This window comes from Syngnathus acus, chromosome 16 (assembly GCF_901709675.1).
Source record: "Syngnathus acus chromosome 16, fSynAcu1.2, whole genome shotgun sequence".
Lineage (NCBI taxonomy): Eukaryota > Metazoa > Chordata > Actinopteri > Syngnathiformes > Syngnathidae > Syngnathus > Syngnathus acus.
The window spans coordinates 2,469,602-2,485,477 of NC_051101.1; the positions used below are offsets into that span (position 1 = coordinate 2,469,602).

General features: G+C 47.5%; 2 protein-coding genes across 6 annotated transcripts; both read right to left on the minus strand.

Moving 5' to 3' along the window:
• Positions 1 to 180: 180 nt before the first annotated feature.
• On the minus strand, positions 181 to 5,176 carry prpf3 (PRP3 pre-mRNA processing factor 3 homolog (yeast)). 5 transcript variants are annotated; one of them, XM_037273235.1, is made up of 17 exons: positions 4,985 to 5,176; positions 4,541 to 4,693; positions 4,048 to 4,178; positions 3,815 to 3,985; positions 3,656 to 3,733; positions 3,091 to 3,335; positions 2,894 to 3,012; positions 2,623 to 2,808; positions 2,374 to 2,542; positions 1,888 to 1,970; positions 1,624 to 1,767; positions 1,454 to 1,553; positions 1,280 to 1,393; positions 1,084 to 1,202; positions 919 to 996; positions 791 to 846; positions 181 to 722 (listed from the first exon to the last, which is right to left on the minus strand). In XM_037273235.1, exons 2-17 carry the CDS (start codon positions 4,683 to 4,685, stop codon positions 573 to 575), a joined length of 2,088 nt encoding a protein of 695 aa, XP_037129130.1. In that variant the 5' UTR covers positions 4,686 to 4,693; positions 4,985 to 5,176; the 3' UTR covers positions 181 to 572. The 5 variants fall into 5 exon arrangements, with proteins under 5 accessions (XP_037129130.1, XP_037129128.1, XP_037129129.1 ...); XM_037273233.1 differs by having other exon boundaries at positions 1,882 to 1,970; XM_037273234.1 differs by having other exon boundaries at positions 3,091 to 3,338.
• Positions 5,177 to 9,515: 4,339 nt separating this feature from the next.
• Positions 9,516 to 15,161, minus strand: LOC119135603. The gene is made up of 6 exons (XM_037273356.1): positions 14,869 to 15,161; positions 12,574 to 12,899; positions 12,433 to 12,508; positions 11,949 to 12,027; positions 11,578 to 11,749; positions 9,516 to 11,108 (listed from the first exon to the last, which is right to left on the minus strand). The coding sequence occupies exons 2-6, from the start codon at positions 12,895 to 12,897 to the stop codon at positions 10,599 to 10,601; spliced, it is 1,161 nt and encodes a 386-aa protein (XP_037129251.1). The 5' UTR covers positions 12,898 to 12,899; positions 14,869 to 15,161; the 3' UTR covers positions 9,516 to 10,598.
• Between the last annotated feature and the right edge of the window lie 715 nt (positions 15,162 to 15,876).

The window sequence follows — 15,876 nt, forward strand, 5'->3', positions numbered from 1 at the left end:
GGTATTTAATTTTAGTTATTTAGTTACAGCTACAGTTGTTAAAACAGTCCCTAAAGTTGAGTCTTCAGAAATGGGCAACTCAAACGCCAACTTATTTTTCCAATTTATGGACTTGAGTATTTTCAATATACTATTCCTGAGAATGTTTTTTATTGGCCTTGACGATAATAAAATTCATCATTCACTGAAGGGATCAACTTTTATTGACACCTTGACTCGATACACTGCAGTGGCCTATCATAACAGAAATGTGTGGCTAAATCTTTTATATCACAGTGTAATCTTACAGAATAAGCTAAAAAAAAAAAAAGAAAACAGCCATACATAAGCCCCACTCACGCTCGCTCACTCGCTTACCATACATACGTTATCTGCCAGGCGTTTCACAAAGGCTGATTGATCGTCTTCTTGCACAGCCTGACCCACCACTCGGCGTGTCCAGCAGAAATAACCCCTTTTACTGTTTCAAGTTCGTGTCAATCGGTCAGTCAGTCCGACGCCAGGTGAAGCCGGCCTACGAGTCTCTTTTAAACCGTGGGACTGAAGCCCTCGTGTTCTTCCCGTTCAGGTCTTCAATCGTCGGCGCTGTCTAGCACACTCTTACTGAGAGCCAGATCCCAGTAGTGTTCTGTGCCGTGTTTCTTGAAGTGTTCCCTGGCCATGTTTTCTGTGGGGCACTGCTTGAACTTTATGTCCCCGAAGGAGCGGTCTTTGGCCGTGCCCTGGACAGAGGGAGGCCCGTCACAACCTGCCAATCAATTTGCGTCTGGGGGCTTGCTCAGACACTCACCTCCCAAATCAACCAGCACTTGTTGTTCCTCCTAGTGTCGTCGTCGCCGTCCGGATCTGTGTGCGAGTTGGATGCGTGAGCTCGAGATCTCAAAAACACAAACAAAAAGACGCCAGAATGTCTCTCACCGTCTCGTTTGGAGTTATGCTCCTGCCACTTGACTCTGTGCATCATGAGTTTCTTGAACTTCTTCTGAGATTTGGGGCCTGCAACGAGACACCCGAGATCAGGATGGGAACTCAAGCCACATCACTAGGGACACGCGACGACACCTGACTATTTGATGCGCTCACCTCCTTCCACCACAACCAAGTTGACGTCTTTATGCAGGACGACAGTGCCGGTCAGGTAGAGCTGGTTGGCATTGGCTTCCACTTTGAACTTCTTTGCTGGATTCTGCAGGTTACGGATCCTGTGCGGGAAGAGCAGATCCCCTTTTGAGAGTCTGCAAACATCTGATGGAGGCATACGCACCCGCTGCCCACTAACCTGTACACGGAAATGTGAACCCCTCCGCCGAGATCCTCCTTCAACTTCTTCACCTTCTTTTCTTTGCGCTGCTCAGCCGTGAGCTTGCGCGCCGCGTTGGCCTCTTCGTGGGCTCTACACAAAGAGCGAGACCACGTCAAGCCGACCCCGAGAGCGGTGCGACGGACGACCTACTTTTGTCTCTTGGCCATCTGCGCTCTGACGTGGGCTTCCACTTTGGTGGGGTCCTGAACCGCCTCGGTCCCCAACACTCTCATCAGGTTGGAGATGCGAACTGCCAAAAGCCAGGACATACGTTAGACACGCCCAGCGCTCCTTGTCTTTCGCACCCACATGGCAGCTACCTTTGGGCTCCGGTGGCGGCATCAGTCCAAGACGGACCTTTTCTTGTACTTCCTTTTGGCCTTCCCGTCGAGTCTGTCGTCTCAGCTTCTTCTGTTCTTTCTTGGTCAAGTAAACGCCCAGCGTGACCGGTTTGTCCTTGTCGACTGGTGGTGGCACAAAAAGCACACGCACACACAAACACTGTAACCGGTTTAGTCCTTGACGATGAGGTGGTCGCTGATGCAGTAAATAATAAGATAGAGGAGTTTCACACTTACACTTACCAGGAGGACTAATTTGGGCCGGATGCTCCACTAAATTGGTCACTCCGAAAAGCACCACCTCATCAAGTTTGGTTTCTGGCTTTCTTCATGGGGTACAAAAAAAGAAAATAGAGATCTTAAAAGTTACACCCAAATGTTTAGGAACCTATTTTGTGGCATTCTTACAGTAAATGCAGCTACTCTGTCCAATCCAAAACACATCTTTTGTCCTTCTCACAAAAAACACCAACATTTACAACAATGGCGGACGTTCTTAAGATGATTTACATTTCTACAAGAGACTTTTTACAAACAAATAACAAAAAGAGTCATTCCTGTTTCAGTTGAAATGTGACTTGACTTAAAAGGGCATATTTCATTTGATACCTTTGTGTGAATTAATTGTATATTCACTCTGAAACAAAGTTTGATAGCAACAATACTGTATGTCCACCGCACTCAAAGGATGTAGAATTCTTCCATCGTTTGCATGTGCTCATAGCTTACATTTCGATGTTGGTGGGCAAGATAAAGGAGTCCCACCACTCGATGTTGGGCACTTCGCTGTCGCCAATGTCCTTCCTGGGAGCGATCAGAGCCAGCTTGGTGGAGGCGTGGATTCCCGTCTTCTTGGCGGCCTGGGAAATCTCGTTCTGTAACCTCTCCAGCTGGGCCTGCCGACCAACAAAAAAGTGCTCTTTTGAAAAGCGACCGTCGGAGGGTTACGTGACACCACGCGTGGAGCGGACTCCTACCTTGTTCGAATTCTTTGAGCGATCTTCTCAAACCGACCCTGCTCGTGAAACTTGAAGGTTTTGCGCGCCCGCTGGGATGCAATCAGAGTTACGCGATTGTCAAAGTAGGACGTGGACTCCAGCTCCTCTCCAGGCTTCTCTTTGAGTTGCTGACGGAACTGTTCCCTTTTCACCGCCCGAATGTTGGCTGGACATGGGAGAGGACGGAATGCAGATTAGTAACACCCAACTAGCTTGCACTGCGAGTCACAAGTGTCCGTGAATGAAGGTACCTTTGAGTGTTGGCATGCGATGAGTCAGCTCGATCTCTTTGCCGGTAGCATCCACCGTCCTGCCCTTGTCGTCCAGAATGAGCGGTGTTGGTTTATTCACTTCCTTCACTTCCACTTTCCTGGCAGAGAGCACAGGGAAAAAAAAGCCTTTCAACCGCCGGACATGGACCCAAATTTTAGCGCCTCGCGTCACTCACGGTGGGGCGATTCCCATGGCGTGAAGGTTGGCCAGAGCCACAAAGTTGTGAGGGATGGAGTTCCCCAACATGCCCAGGATGTTGGGCTTCACCGGCATCTGCGACTGCAGGCGCGCCTGCTCCTCGGCCACCCTGCGAGCTTTCTCGATGGCGTCGTTCATGAAGCTGGCGGCCTGCGAGGGCATGATGGAGCCGCCTACGCTGGCGTGGCCCAGAAGGCGCGACATGGGAGATTCCATTTGTGTCTGCTGGGTAGAGAGGAGGCAAAGGAGTCATTTTTCACCTGCTATGATGGATCCCTGTACGCAGGGGGGGCGACAGTAAACGCCGATCGACAATATTCCTTTGAAAACAAATAGTGACGCTTTACGCGTATATCACAATAATCACAGGCATATATTCTTTATTCTCTGCAGAAAAACACACCATCGCTCCTTATCAAGTCGCCAAATCCATGACAATCTAATGTTGATGATTTTGGCTATTGGCGAGTCCCGATCTCCCGCAAACAACGTGGGTCCACTGAATCAAAAATTTTTGTTGCTCAATTTTTGGCTCCAATTACCTGAGCAGGAGATGTAATGTTCAGTTGTTTCCTTCGCTGTTCAATTTGCTTGGTGGCTTCCTCCATCATCTGTTTGATCTGTTTGATGATGCACAAGAGCAATCAGAAAAGGATCCACGATCTCGTCTATCATGGGTCGCATCTGCGGTGAGGTCTCACCTGCAGTTTGCTGAGCATGCCCGGACTCTCCGACGGCGGTCCCGGAATGACCTCGGGCTCCTCCACTTCCTGAAAACGAGCCACCCGCTTGCGTTTGGGTGCCGCGCCATCGGCGGCGGGCGTCGCGACACTTTTCACTCCACCCGTGTCTGTCTCATCACTGAATGCGTCCTGAGAAGCACAGTTGGAGGTCAACGGTCTGGGACATTTGCATTCAAGTCGTCTTTGTTTACCTTCAGCTCTCGCTTGCGGGTCTTTTCTCCGTTTCCTTTGCTGCTTCGGGAACCACGGCTCTCCTCCAACACTTCGAAGAGACGCTCGACGAAATTCCCGGCTGATTCATTCAGGAAAGGGTGCAGTTGGTCTAAGAGGAATCGAAGATGAATCCACTACTGAACCTTTCACAATTAATACAACCGACATGGATTTACAATTATATTGCGTAATGTAGTTTGCAAGGATGTAGTCCTGAATGCTGTCTTTAATTTTAAAAAAATGCAGAGAATAGGTTTGTTTTTAGTTCTCCTTACCTACACATCAAGTCAAATATGTGCTCAGCATGCAGACAGTTCATTTGTTATGCATAACAATGGGGTCAAGTCACCTGGAGTTGACATCTCGTCATTTCCCCAAAATATTTCAACCTCCTCCCACCTTGCTCCATCAGATGATCCTTTTTCCCCTTCTTGCACACTTGTATAAAATAAATCCACAATCGAAATGTACCTGTTGTTTTTCTTTTGTCCAGACCTTTCCCCACGCACTGCAGAGCCACGGTGACCACGGTGGGCTCTGAGAAGCCGAGCATCTTCTTCACAGTGCGCTCCACCCATGGCCTCAATTCCTCCACCTCCCGTTTAGGAAGCGACATTCTCTCGTCTGCAATATACACGTACATTTTTTACAAATGTTGATTGAGACACACGACGAAACACTTCGCTGGTTTAAGAAAAACGAGTGCTAAGTCGTACTTTAACCGTTCCACGAGCAATTGATTCAGTTTGGACACTGGGCGAACATCAACCATGTGATTAACATGTTGAAATGACAGGTGTTAAATGCGATTGAGTGAAAATGATGCCAAAAGTCAATCCCGACCCCGAAAACTGTCTGGCTACATGCTAACATTAGCGCCATTAGCACACAGGGCGCAAAAAGCCGCTTCGTTACCTTACAAACGCTTTCTCGTTTCCGTGAGCCGGTATGTGGACACCAGCGTGGTGAAAATAACTAAGCTAGGGTCCGCTTAGAGACGTTTATCACACCGTAAAGGAAGATGTTTTCTTGACAATTAAGAGTTTGGTCGCGCGGTTCCGTCCGTTCCCACAACGTTGTTGCCTTACTACCCGGAAAAGGAAATACTGATTCTTCTTCTTCACCTTCTTCTTTTCGCGGTCACTTTTGGAGGTTTTCGTTAGGTCGACCTCTAGCGGCAAGAAACAGTATCCAGTGCATTCACGACAAGCGTGAGCGAGTTCATGAAAATGAGTAAAATGATTTTTATATATAATACCACCATTTTAACATAATTTTGGAAAGTTGTAAATGCCTAAAAAGATCTAAGGAGATATATTTACTGTACAGTAGAGTATTGTGTTGCAGAAAGAAATTTAAACAGATGATTGGGGAACAGTAAAAGCCATTGTTTTCAGTCAATGTTATAGTAAGAATAAAGCATAATGCATGAAACTCGTGACTAAATCCTTTCGAGGTTTTTTGTTGACATTATGCTGAAGCAGCTCACTAATCGAGTCGGATTCGCCAGGGTGGCGTAAAACATAGTTATCTATTGATCGCAGCCGTGAACATGTGATGATCAAGTGACAGCGCCCCCCCCCCCCCCACACACACACATACTCCATGCCCCCATACCCCCACCCTCGCCCCTAATTTGACTATCTTTACAGGAAGTGGGTCAACTGAGTGGCAATGGAGTAGCATGATCACGAAAGCACTCATGAGCCCGGGGCCTCGCTTCGTCTGCCAGACAGTAAACATACACACACACACACACGCACACACACACACACCCATCCGTCCCTCCCTCCCTCCCTCCCTCCCTCTGCCAAACTCCCAAATAATTGCACAAATCATCCATGTCATTCAAGAGAAAGAGCGAAACTAACCAGCTGTGTGAGAAACCTAAATGTGTAGTAAAATACAAATTCTAATCAAATGTACTTCCCAAGACCTTGTTACAGGTGTCCCACAAGGTTCAGATCTGGGTCCAATCCTGTTTAGTCATTCTCGAAACGATAAGACCTTCAACACTCAATGAGATGAGATATGCGGACGTCACACTCTGCCTTTGTAATGGACCTCCCCATGTGTACCCTAAACACTCCCCTCACACCCAACCTGACCTCTTTGCCAACCGGCCCATTATGTAATGACGGTTGTGCACATAAAATAGCGCACTTTCTGACACACACACAAGCGCGCATGGACACACACATGGTCCTCCCCCCAATACACAGTCGGGCGTGTTAGAGTGGTGCTCACTCTAACTTATTTTTGCAAGAACCACACGGGAGACAGTATGCCCTTTTAAGCATTTGCAAATGGAGAACCATTCCTCGCTGTGCGTTACAGCGATGATCGAATGAGGTCTGATTCTGGCCTCTTGCAAGAGCATTTTTATAAGAGAAACAGGGTGGGGGTGACAGTGGACTGGATGGAGAGGAAATCCCTTGACCTCTAGTCAAAACATAGCAGGGGGTGTTTTACGACGTTGTGTAGGATGGGACAAGCTAGGTTATTTATTACAGGTTACATTCCAACATAATCATACGATCAAGATAGTTTGGAAAACCCTGACAGGGCGCTTCTATAATCTAGACAAAACGCGTACTTTCTGATTGCAACTGTTCCGTCTCCACTTAAGCGGCCTATTATAGGCCTCATTGCAATGACACCAACATGTAAAGTGTCTTGTTATATAAGGCAGCTGGTCATTTACGAGAAAATATAGGCAACCCCGAGTGCTGCATGGTTTGGTCTGGCTCATTGTGTGTTTTGCAATGTTTCATCACAATGACCCACTTTGCGGCGGGTTTTTTGACAGGAGGCACTAAATCATCCTCTCTTCGAGGACCTCTGCTGTCTGTATACGTTCTCACAAGGACCTCGGCAGCATCTACACGCGTTGTGGCCGCGAGCACGTGAATGTGTGCCTATCAGTGATCCATTGAGCACCACACATACTATTGCAAGGACATATTTGGACTTGACTTGATCTTAAATGTTATTTTGGGGAGGTACGAGGATTCTGCCCAATAGCCAGCAAAATTGTTCAAACGACGGCTTGTATCTGCAAAAACTTGTATCTCAAGACGACAGGCTCGGTGTTTAACAAAAGTCAAGTGAAAGCGGGCCTCAGCCTCCAGACAGAGAAGAGGGAGGGAGGCAGGCAGGGAGGGCAGGGGCTTCTCTTCTAAAAACTGCATGGATACAAGGGGGGGCATGTGGGGGGCTTGAGGGGGTTGGGCACTGGTGCCTGTGTCACAAAAGTGGCCCATTCGTACATCAACCAACAATCACGGTCTCGCTCCACTGTGTGTGTGTGTGTGGGAGGGAAATACTAGTCCATTTTGTAGGACTTTTTGTGGATGCGTGAGAGAGCCATGGCTGATTTCATTCAGAGAGTGGGGGAGGGGTGGGTGGTGGGGGCATTAAACCACACCCTTGATAAATGTGCCAGTCCCCTTACACATCAATTTCTGGCAAAGCATTGCACAAAAAAATGCCAAGTGAGCCAACATTTGGATCTTTTTTTTTTTCTTTTCAAATAAGCAGATTGTAAACAATGCGAGAGATGGGCTCGTGACCCACATCAGTGTCAGCAAAAGACGAACACAAAGAGTGGAGCAACACAATACACATAAACATACTACTTTCTTGATCCTCTGCCAAGAATGACAAGATTCACTTATATTTGTAACTGCTTTTTGTTTTGTGTCATTTGTTTGGTCTGATTTAGTTTTGATTCGTTTCTGTTTTAGGTTGATTTGTTGGGTTTGTTCTTCAGTTATTTGTTTACATTCAATTCAATTGTATTTCTGCACATTTCAATTTGCTATGATTGAATTTGATTGTTTTGTTGTTGCTGCAGGGCTTTTGATTGATGTCTAGCTCGTGCTTCAAGTGCCCCGCCTGCAGACCCATCCATTCAAAATATTACCTCAACATTACTCACAAGCGTCAAAGCCACATATACGAGCAATTGTGGTGTTCTGTTTTGGCAGCTGGTTGGAGGCTCAATGCGCCCCCCCCCCCCCCCCCCCAACCAGATTTGTGAGGTTGGAGTCACGCATGCACAAACCCATATGAAAATGTCCATCCTCTTAACGTGCACCCCCAATGCTCCGCATCTGGTTGCCGTGAGCCCCTTTGAAAAACATCACACGAGTTCCCATTTCGCTGTGAAAAATGCCATTTTATTCCAAAACTTTGCTTTTTTGCGTGTGGCCACAGAAAAAAAATGTAGCTGGAGTAAGTTTCGACTGAAGGTGAACCAAAGACTGGAAAACTAACAGGATTGAGGGAGATGAAGGACGAAGGGGGAGAGGGTAGCCCAGTGCTGTGGGGGAGGGGCGAAGCAAAGTAGTAAAGCTGGCAGTAGTGAAGGAAAGAAGTAAGGAAGGAAGTAAGGAAGTAAGGAGGTAAGGAAGGAAGGCTACAAGATTCCCAAATGTTCCCTAAGCAGTCATAGATGACGTAGAAAAGGTACATGAAAAATTAAGTGCAATCATTCGGTCACGCCTTGGCCGTAGAAAAAAAGTGGAAGTGTGGACCCCCCCCCATACACACACAAAATACAAGACGCTCACCCAAACAGAGACTCTGACAGTGAATGATGGACACAGGGAGGCTTTTAAGTCAGACTCTCGTAATAAGGCCTGCGATACACCTCGCCACGCTACCACCTAAGGAGCCATTCAAAGCAACTCAATAAATAAAACAAATTGAAAGAAATAGATTTCAAATACAATTCAATTCATTAAAAATGCTAAATTAGTATAATTAAACAAAAATCAACAACTCAAAAAATTAAACAAGTTTACATTTCAATAAAAACAAATGGAATAAAAAAGCAAAATCAAGTAGAACTCAAATTAAATCAACAAAATTGAAAAAAAATGAACTGAATTGAAATAAATACATTTGACAAAATACAGGCAAAACAAACTCATAATAAAATAAACCCCAAACAAAGAAAAAGTAAAGTAATCTAAAACAAAATAAAATGCAACTTAAAACCAAGTTAAAAAAAAAGGGAAAAAACTCCAACGCAATTGGGAATTCAACAAAATAAATTTAAATGACAAAGAATAAAGGAAAAAACAAACAAAAAAACAACTAACACTGAATAGGGAATATGAATAATTGTAAAAATCAAAATGAACAAATAAATCCAAAATAACATGAACCCAAAATCAGTTCTAAATAACATCCAACGGAAATGAACTGGAAGGCGTTTGTCGGCCGCCTTGCTGGCTCGATGGAAATAATTTGAGAAAGTTGAGTGGAAATATTTCCAGCACTTTAGCATGAGTTGCTGGTTTGCGACGCCGAGGCCGCCGCTACTCCTCCATGTTTGGACTCGGGAGTTCCGATGCGAGTTAGCAGCACAGGAGGAGGAAGGAAGCGGCGCTTGCTCGCTAGCTAGCTTGCTTGCCGCTGGCAAGTTGAGACAAGTTTACATTTTTCTATCATTTCAAGTTTTGCAGTTGCATCAGCCTTCAGTGCGCCTCCTTCGATCCCTCAATTCGGGCGGAAGCAGGGGAAAAAAATAAAAGGCTAGCAGATTAGCCTCTGCTGACAAGATGGAGGCATGTTTATGAATTGGAACAGATCGTTAGCGTAGCGCAATTGGCAAAGTCAGCATTTGTAGATTGTCAGTTATGGTTATCTGCAAAATTTGAACCAAATTTACAGCAATATTCAAAATGTTTTTGCTAGTCAGCTAACAATCATTAGCTGACTAGCATAAATACCTGTGTAATATTTTGAACTTACTGCAAAAGTCCCAGTAAAAATGACCAGTGTTTCGTGGTACTGGCAAAGGTTAAATTGAACTCTTGTTTCCTGGAAAACGTGGAAAAATGACTTGGTCATTTACGCTATTAGGCTAATGAGTGTGCAGGACGCTGTTATGTTATGTTACAAGTACTGTCCAGTATGTTCCAGGCGACTACTGTCAAGATGTGTTGTGCTGTTGTCTTTTTTGTTGTTGTTTTAAAAGCAAACAATCAAAACATAATAGAAATGCACTCCCAGCACCAATTGTTCCTTCTGAAAAACAAAAAAAACAAACACATCCTATTTGGTAAAAGGCACAGTAGTCCGACGGTTCAAAAAGAAAAACACACGTGTCAACAATGTAGTAAAAAAAAGGTTGACGCCCTCGCTGTGCGTTTTCCTCAGCTGCCTGAAAAATAAATACCAAGAATAATAAATAAATGCAGTGTCAGATAAATTAACGGTGATCTCCGATTACATTCGTGAGTTGATGACATCGTTTCCTTTCTCCCCATAGTCTCCAAAATCCTTGAATGCATCACTGGTCCAGTCAAGTACAAACGCCATTTGCTTTTTTTCTTGCTGTGGATATGTACAACCTGTAAAAGGTGTCTGCCACTTCCTCTCCTGACAGGAAGTGCTCCACTAAGTCATCTTGTTTGAGATTTCACTTGACTTGCTACTCTCCTCCATGATTTCTTTGCACATTTTGACACAATTTGTGATTATCAACACGCGTTTGATTTTGCTCTGGCTGCGTTATTCACTCAGGTCTCAGAGGGCGCGCCCGGGTCCTGATGGTCTTCACCTCCTTGCTCGTCGGCAGCGGCTGCGTGGCTTTGGCAGCGTGCGGCTTTCTCGAGATTCTTGCTGTGCTCGGGGGGCGTGGTGGAGGACACGGCGCTGTCCTGCGTGGCCGCCGCTGCCGCGCCCGTCTTCCTCGGGGACAGGATGGGGGCAACGTGCACCCACGTGAGGCTGGGCTCAGAACCACAAGCCGTTTTGTACTCTGACAGGTTACCCGAACCGTCAGAGTCGCTGGCGTTTCCCTTTGCAGAATTCTGGTGTGGCGGCGGCAATAACAACGACGGAGGAGGAGGAGGAGGGGGGGTGCTGGTGGTGGGGGGCAGGGGCCGCCTTCCGTGGCTTCCGTTTGTGTCTCTTCCTCGCTGTCGTCTGGAAGATGCTTCTCTTGCGCACTAAGGCGAGGGCACTTGGGGAGGCCCGGAGAGGACGTAGGGGAGTCGGTTCCTGTCCAGCTGAGTCGGCGTTTCTGCAAATGTCAACGGCAATGTCACATGTCCTGGAAAATTACCAATTCATACTTCAGTCCTAATTTTACTGCGTTGGAGCTGTAATGCTTGAGGAGGATCAAATTATAATAAGAAAATAAATGCAAAACACAATTAGATGTAGGAATACAAATGTAGGAAAATACAAATGATGGAGCGTATCCCAGCAGTCATCGAGCAAACAACAGGAGTGCACTGCATTCCCTGTCTACATGTGTTGCTCCACCGTTTGTGATGCTTCTAAAAGTGCGACTTTCAACGCTGACTGTTAGCAAGTCAATAGCATTTGTTTGCATGAAGGTCAATGGCTAACGAAGGCAAAGGTAGTTTCCAATCAACAAAGTGAAATTCTTTTGTGTCTCGTATTCAAGTCAAGTTCAGCTGGATTGTACGGTCGGTTGTTGGCATAGACGACGCCGCGCGCGGCGTCAACGCTTGATCGGCGCTCACCTTGACCGGGATATGCAACTGATCCCTGTGCTTGTGCGGGGGCGTGGCGTCCGCTGCGGGGCAGGCGGGTGAAGTGGCGGCAGCGGCAGATGACGGCGGGAGGGCGGCGATCTGAGGAAACCACAGCTTCAGCATCATCTCCACTTGGAGAAGCGTGTTGAGGTAGCGCGCCCTGGAAGAAGACAACCGTGCATAACTTCAACCAGGGGAACATCTGTACGCCCGTCTTGTCACCCACAACACACCGAACGGATGTTTCATTAGGTAGTGGCTACCACACGGGTGTGAGGAACATCCACGGATTTCAAGACTCACGTGCATATATTCTTATCTCTAGCAAACATGATGTGTCAGTATGAGGCTTATCTTACCCGCTGTTTGGGTTCTGCAAGACCCCCACAATCCGCTGGATGCGATCCATGGCGACGCTCTGCTGAAAACTACTCAGACCTGTCAATCGCAAACATAAGCCCTCGTCAGCGTTCGCACCGCGAAGCCGCCGCGCCGGTCGCCCCGATGGAGGTGATGAGTCGGCCACACCAGATCAATAGTGCGCGCTCTTCCCATTTGCGGATCGGAAAAGATTGTAGACGGGCGTATTCAGCAGAGTTAAGACAATAGCGTGCTGCCGCCAGCATCAGGTGGCTCACACCCACTTGTCCCATCACACTTGTTTGCACCGGACGCAATTATTTATCGATGATGAATCATGTCACTTTGGTCATCCATCAATGCCAGCGACATATAGTGACAGGCATACAATCCAATACAAGAAATCTTTATTTCTATGTCGTTTTGCTGACGAGGGGCCGAGGAAAGGTTGGGAAGGCCCGTGCCACAAGCTAGGACGCTTACCACGGTCAAATCGGCCCTTCTTGAGCCCGTTGAGCAGCTCCAGCAGGGGCCTGACGAAACCCTGAAGCTCAGCACACTAAAGGGAAGCAGCAGAGGGATGGATAAGTGGCCGCCACTCTGAGGTGGAGCGCGGCTGCTCACCTTCTGAGCAAACAGCAGGTCGCCCTGCGACTTAGGATTCTGGGCCGGCGAGGCGCCGTCCTCCTCCTCTTGCTCTTTGTCGGCGTAGCCGTCACAGGCCCACTGCGAGGCGGGGCTGTTAGCGGCCCGGCCGGCGCGGGCGTCGGCCGCCGCCGGACCCCCCGCCATCGGACCCGCCGCCGCCACCGCTGCCTCCAGGAGGGCCGAGGAAGAGGCGTCGGTTAGGAAGACGTCGGCGTTGTCAGAGTCGCTGAAGAGGAGGCTGTCGCTGGAGCTGAGTGAGTCCAAGGAGGGTTGGGACGACGTGCTGCCCTGGGACTGCATCTCTGGCAAAGGGGGATCGACACAAGTCAGTCACATCCAAAAGCCCACGTGCGCCGTGCGCCACACAAAATGGTGGTGTCCTACTTGAAGGCAGCACGGGGGGCAGGCAGCGCACAATGGTAGCGTATGTCTGGCTCCCATTGAAGAGATTGGAGACGGAAGAGAGTAAAAATGTGAAGGGGGGGTGGGGAGGGGGCGAGAGTGGCGGAATCGGAATAGGCCGTCTGCTTCTCTCACAGCCTCCAGTGCTCGGCTTGTAGCGCCGCCCTTGCCGGTTCTGGGCTGAAGCGCCATCCTCATCCCCCCCCACACCCCCTTCCTCACACGAGACACCCGCCCCCTTCCTCCTCTCCCACCCCACCCCCTTACACACAGACACACACACACAAAGTCCTCTCTTTGCATTTCTGCATGCCTCTCATCCTCTCGCGTACGCATTCGGGCTGGCCGCCCCTCTCTGTCTTCCTTCCGCCACTTCCTTCAATAATATTTACGATAAACAGGAGGCCATATTAACATTTTGCCATTTGTGGCTCAAACGTTTGAGGGCTTCTCAAAGCAGCACCTCGGAGGATTTCAGTGCATTTAGAATTGCACCACGGCCCCGAGCAAATGCTGTCGTGTAGACCCCGCCCCCCACCCGATCTATTCCGCTCTCCCTGCTGGACCCTGAGCCCTGGGGGAGGTCACACTTTTCACGCCCACTTTAGAAGAGGCACATTGAAAGTCACCGGGTTGGACTTGTAGCAATGCAACAGCACTTTGACAGATTGTTTCATTCATCACGAGTTCATTTTAACAAGAGCAGTGAACAATTTGTAACAAGCTCGGTCGGTGACACACATCCGATGTAGGCAACCAATGAGACAAATGTAGACTCAAAAAGGCCCTCAAGGTAACAGATATCATATTGGATGTACATTTTACGGTATGCTTGGCAAATAAAAATAGAAGAAAATAAAAACCTTGAACTCCGAAAACAGAATTCTTCAAAGTGTGTAAATAAAACAATGAGCACGCATCGCGCAAATACTGTTTACATAGAGGATATAGATAGATGATTGCTAAGATAAATAGATAGACAGACAAGTGATGTGCATTCCAGTTCTTTTAGGTGAACTGAATCTTTAGAATCGTTCAAATGAATCGTTCAATGAATCCCCCTTAACCCTAGCCCCCCCCCACACACACACTGATACATTTGTTTGTTTGTATTTTTACATCCAGTGGAAACAACCCATACACATCAAACAATACAACTACACAACCCCCCCCCCCCCCCCCCCCCCCAAATTATTATATATAATAATAATTGGCTCGGGTAATTAACACATTTCTTTCTATAATACAACACTTACACACTGATCCGTTGTCAACAGTCTCTCACCCGGTCGTGAACGGGAAATTGCGTCACTGACTCGTTCATGAACGGGATATTACGTCACTGACTCGTAAAGTCCCTCCTCCATCTATTGCTCGCTGGCGCTGCTGATTGGTCGTTCACTCACTCACTGAGTAATTCACTCACTGAGTGATTCGTTCACTCACAGATTCGTTCGTTCGTTGGTGAACGCGAAATACAACTCACGACTCGTTCGTGAACGGGAAGTTACGTCACTGACTCGTAAAGTCCCTCCTCCATCTAACGCTCGCTGGCGCTGCTGATTGGCTGATTTTCTTCTTCGTTTTGTTTTACGGCGAGGTAGCACCAGCTTCAATGGGCATTACTGACATCTACTGGTTGAAGTTCTATATGAAAGGAAAAAAAGAACGAATCACTTTAGGAAGTGATTCGTTCACTCTCGTTCACTGAAAAGAGCCGTTCTTTTTGAAGGAATCGTTCACTCACGAGCCAACACTAAGACAGACAGACAGATAGATGGATAGAGGCGAACAAACAGGATGTGGCTAGCTTGCCAACTTCAGAGAGCCACCACACACATAAACAAAGAGGAAAATGACGTTACTCACCCTCCACTCGGTGCTTTCACGATACAAAACACAACAATAGTAGCTGGGTTTCGCCGCCGACTTGTTTCCGTCAGTGAGCCGTGCAGGGTGAGCCGAGTAGCATTTGGGCGACCGGTCTCAACTCGGTCGCACTCGCATCCGCACGTCAACTCCAGCCGGGCGTGCGTTGCCTTTAGCTTGTGTCGCCTTGCGTGTGCGTTTGCTTGCGCTTTCTTCCTCGCTTTCGCTCTTCCCCCGCTCACTTTACGAGCGTCAACATGTGCCGGGATCCACGTGCCCACGTCATCGGCGCAGCCCATTGGCGGAGGATACCTGAGGGGGCCGCGCATCATTGGTCGAGACGCTCAGCCCGTGATTGGTTTGCTGGGCGCCGATTGGATGGCGGCACGGCCGCTCGTGGCCCCGCCTACTCATGTGCCGCCCGTGTGGAGGCTTCTTGCGGCGTTTGCGGCTTTGCTTCTACTACAAGAGCGAGCGGGTGTAAACACACGCGTGCGCTACCCCGCCCACCTCCACGGAGGGGAAAAAAAAAAAACAGCATTCTGACTGAAAGTCTGCTTCTCCCTGCAATATTTTAGGGCGTTGAAGTCAAAACTGAGATCATGTGGTTGCACAAGTTTGCACACCCTATTATGAACATCGGCCGTTTTCAAAATTGATTGATTGATTGATATCTTTATTTCGAACATCCAAAACAAATAACACTCTAAAGTGCCACATATAAGTCCATACAAACAAACAAACAAAAAATAAACCAACAAACAGAAATAAATTAAATAAATAAATTAATAATAATAATAATACATAAGTAAATAAATCAATAAAGAATGCTCGAAAAGGAGTAGGAGGAAGCATAGCTTTTTAGATTCTACCCCTTTCTCACTTTATCCATTAAACCAACGATTCAACATATACTGTGATTCTACAACAGAACACAAGTAGACACACTTTCACACTTATTGTTCTGTTTCATTTTTACTTGTGTGGAGCCCTTTGGCACTTTTAGCC

What these genes read in the sequence shown, in the direction of transcription:
- LOC119135603 (XM_037273356.1), bottom strand. Translation starts at nt 12,897, where the DNA reads ATGCAGTCCCAGGGCAGCACGTCGTCCCAACCCTCCTTGGACTCACTC. An exon ending in GAAGGGCCGATTTGACCGTG is followed by an intron (nt 12,028 to 12,432) that starts GTAAGCGTCCTA and finishes TGCGATTGACAG; the next exon opens with GTCTGAGTAGTTTTCAGCAG. An exon ending in AGTTGCATATCCCGGTCAAG is followed by an intron (nt 11,109 to 11,577) that starts GTGAGCGCCGAT and finishes TGACATTTGCAG; the next exon opens with AAACGCCGACTCAGCTGGAC.
- prpf3 (XM_037273231.1), bottom strand. Translation starts at nt 4,685, where the DNA reads ATGTCGCTTCCTAAACGGGAGGTGGAGGAATTGAGGCCATGGGTGGAG. An exon ending in TCGCATGCCAACACTCAAAG is followed by an intron (nt 2,809 to 2,893) that starts GTACCTTCATTC and finishes TCCCATGTCCAG; the next exon opens with CCAACATTCGGGCGGTGAAA. An exon ending in GTTCACATTTCCGTGTACAG is followed by an intron (nt 1,203 to 1,279) that starts GTTAGTGGGCAG and finishes CTTCCCGCACAG; the next exon opens with GATCCGTAACCTGCAGAATC.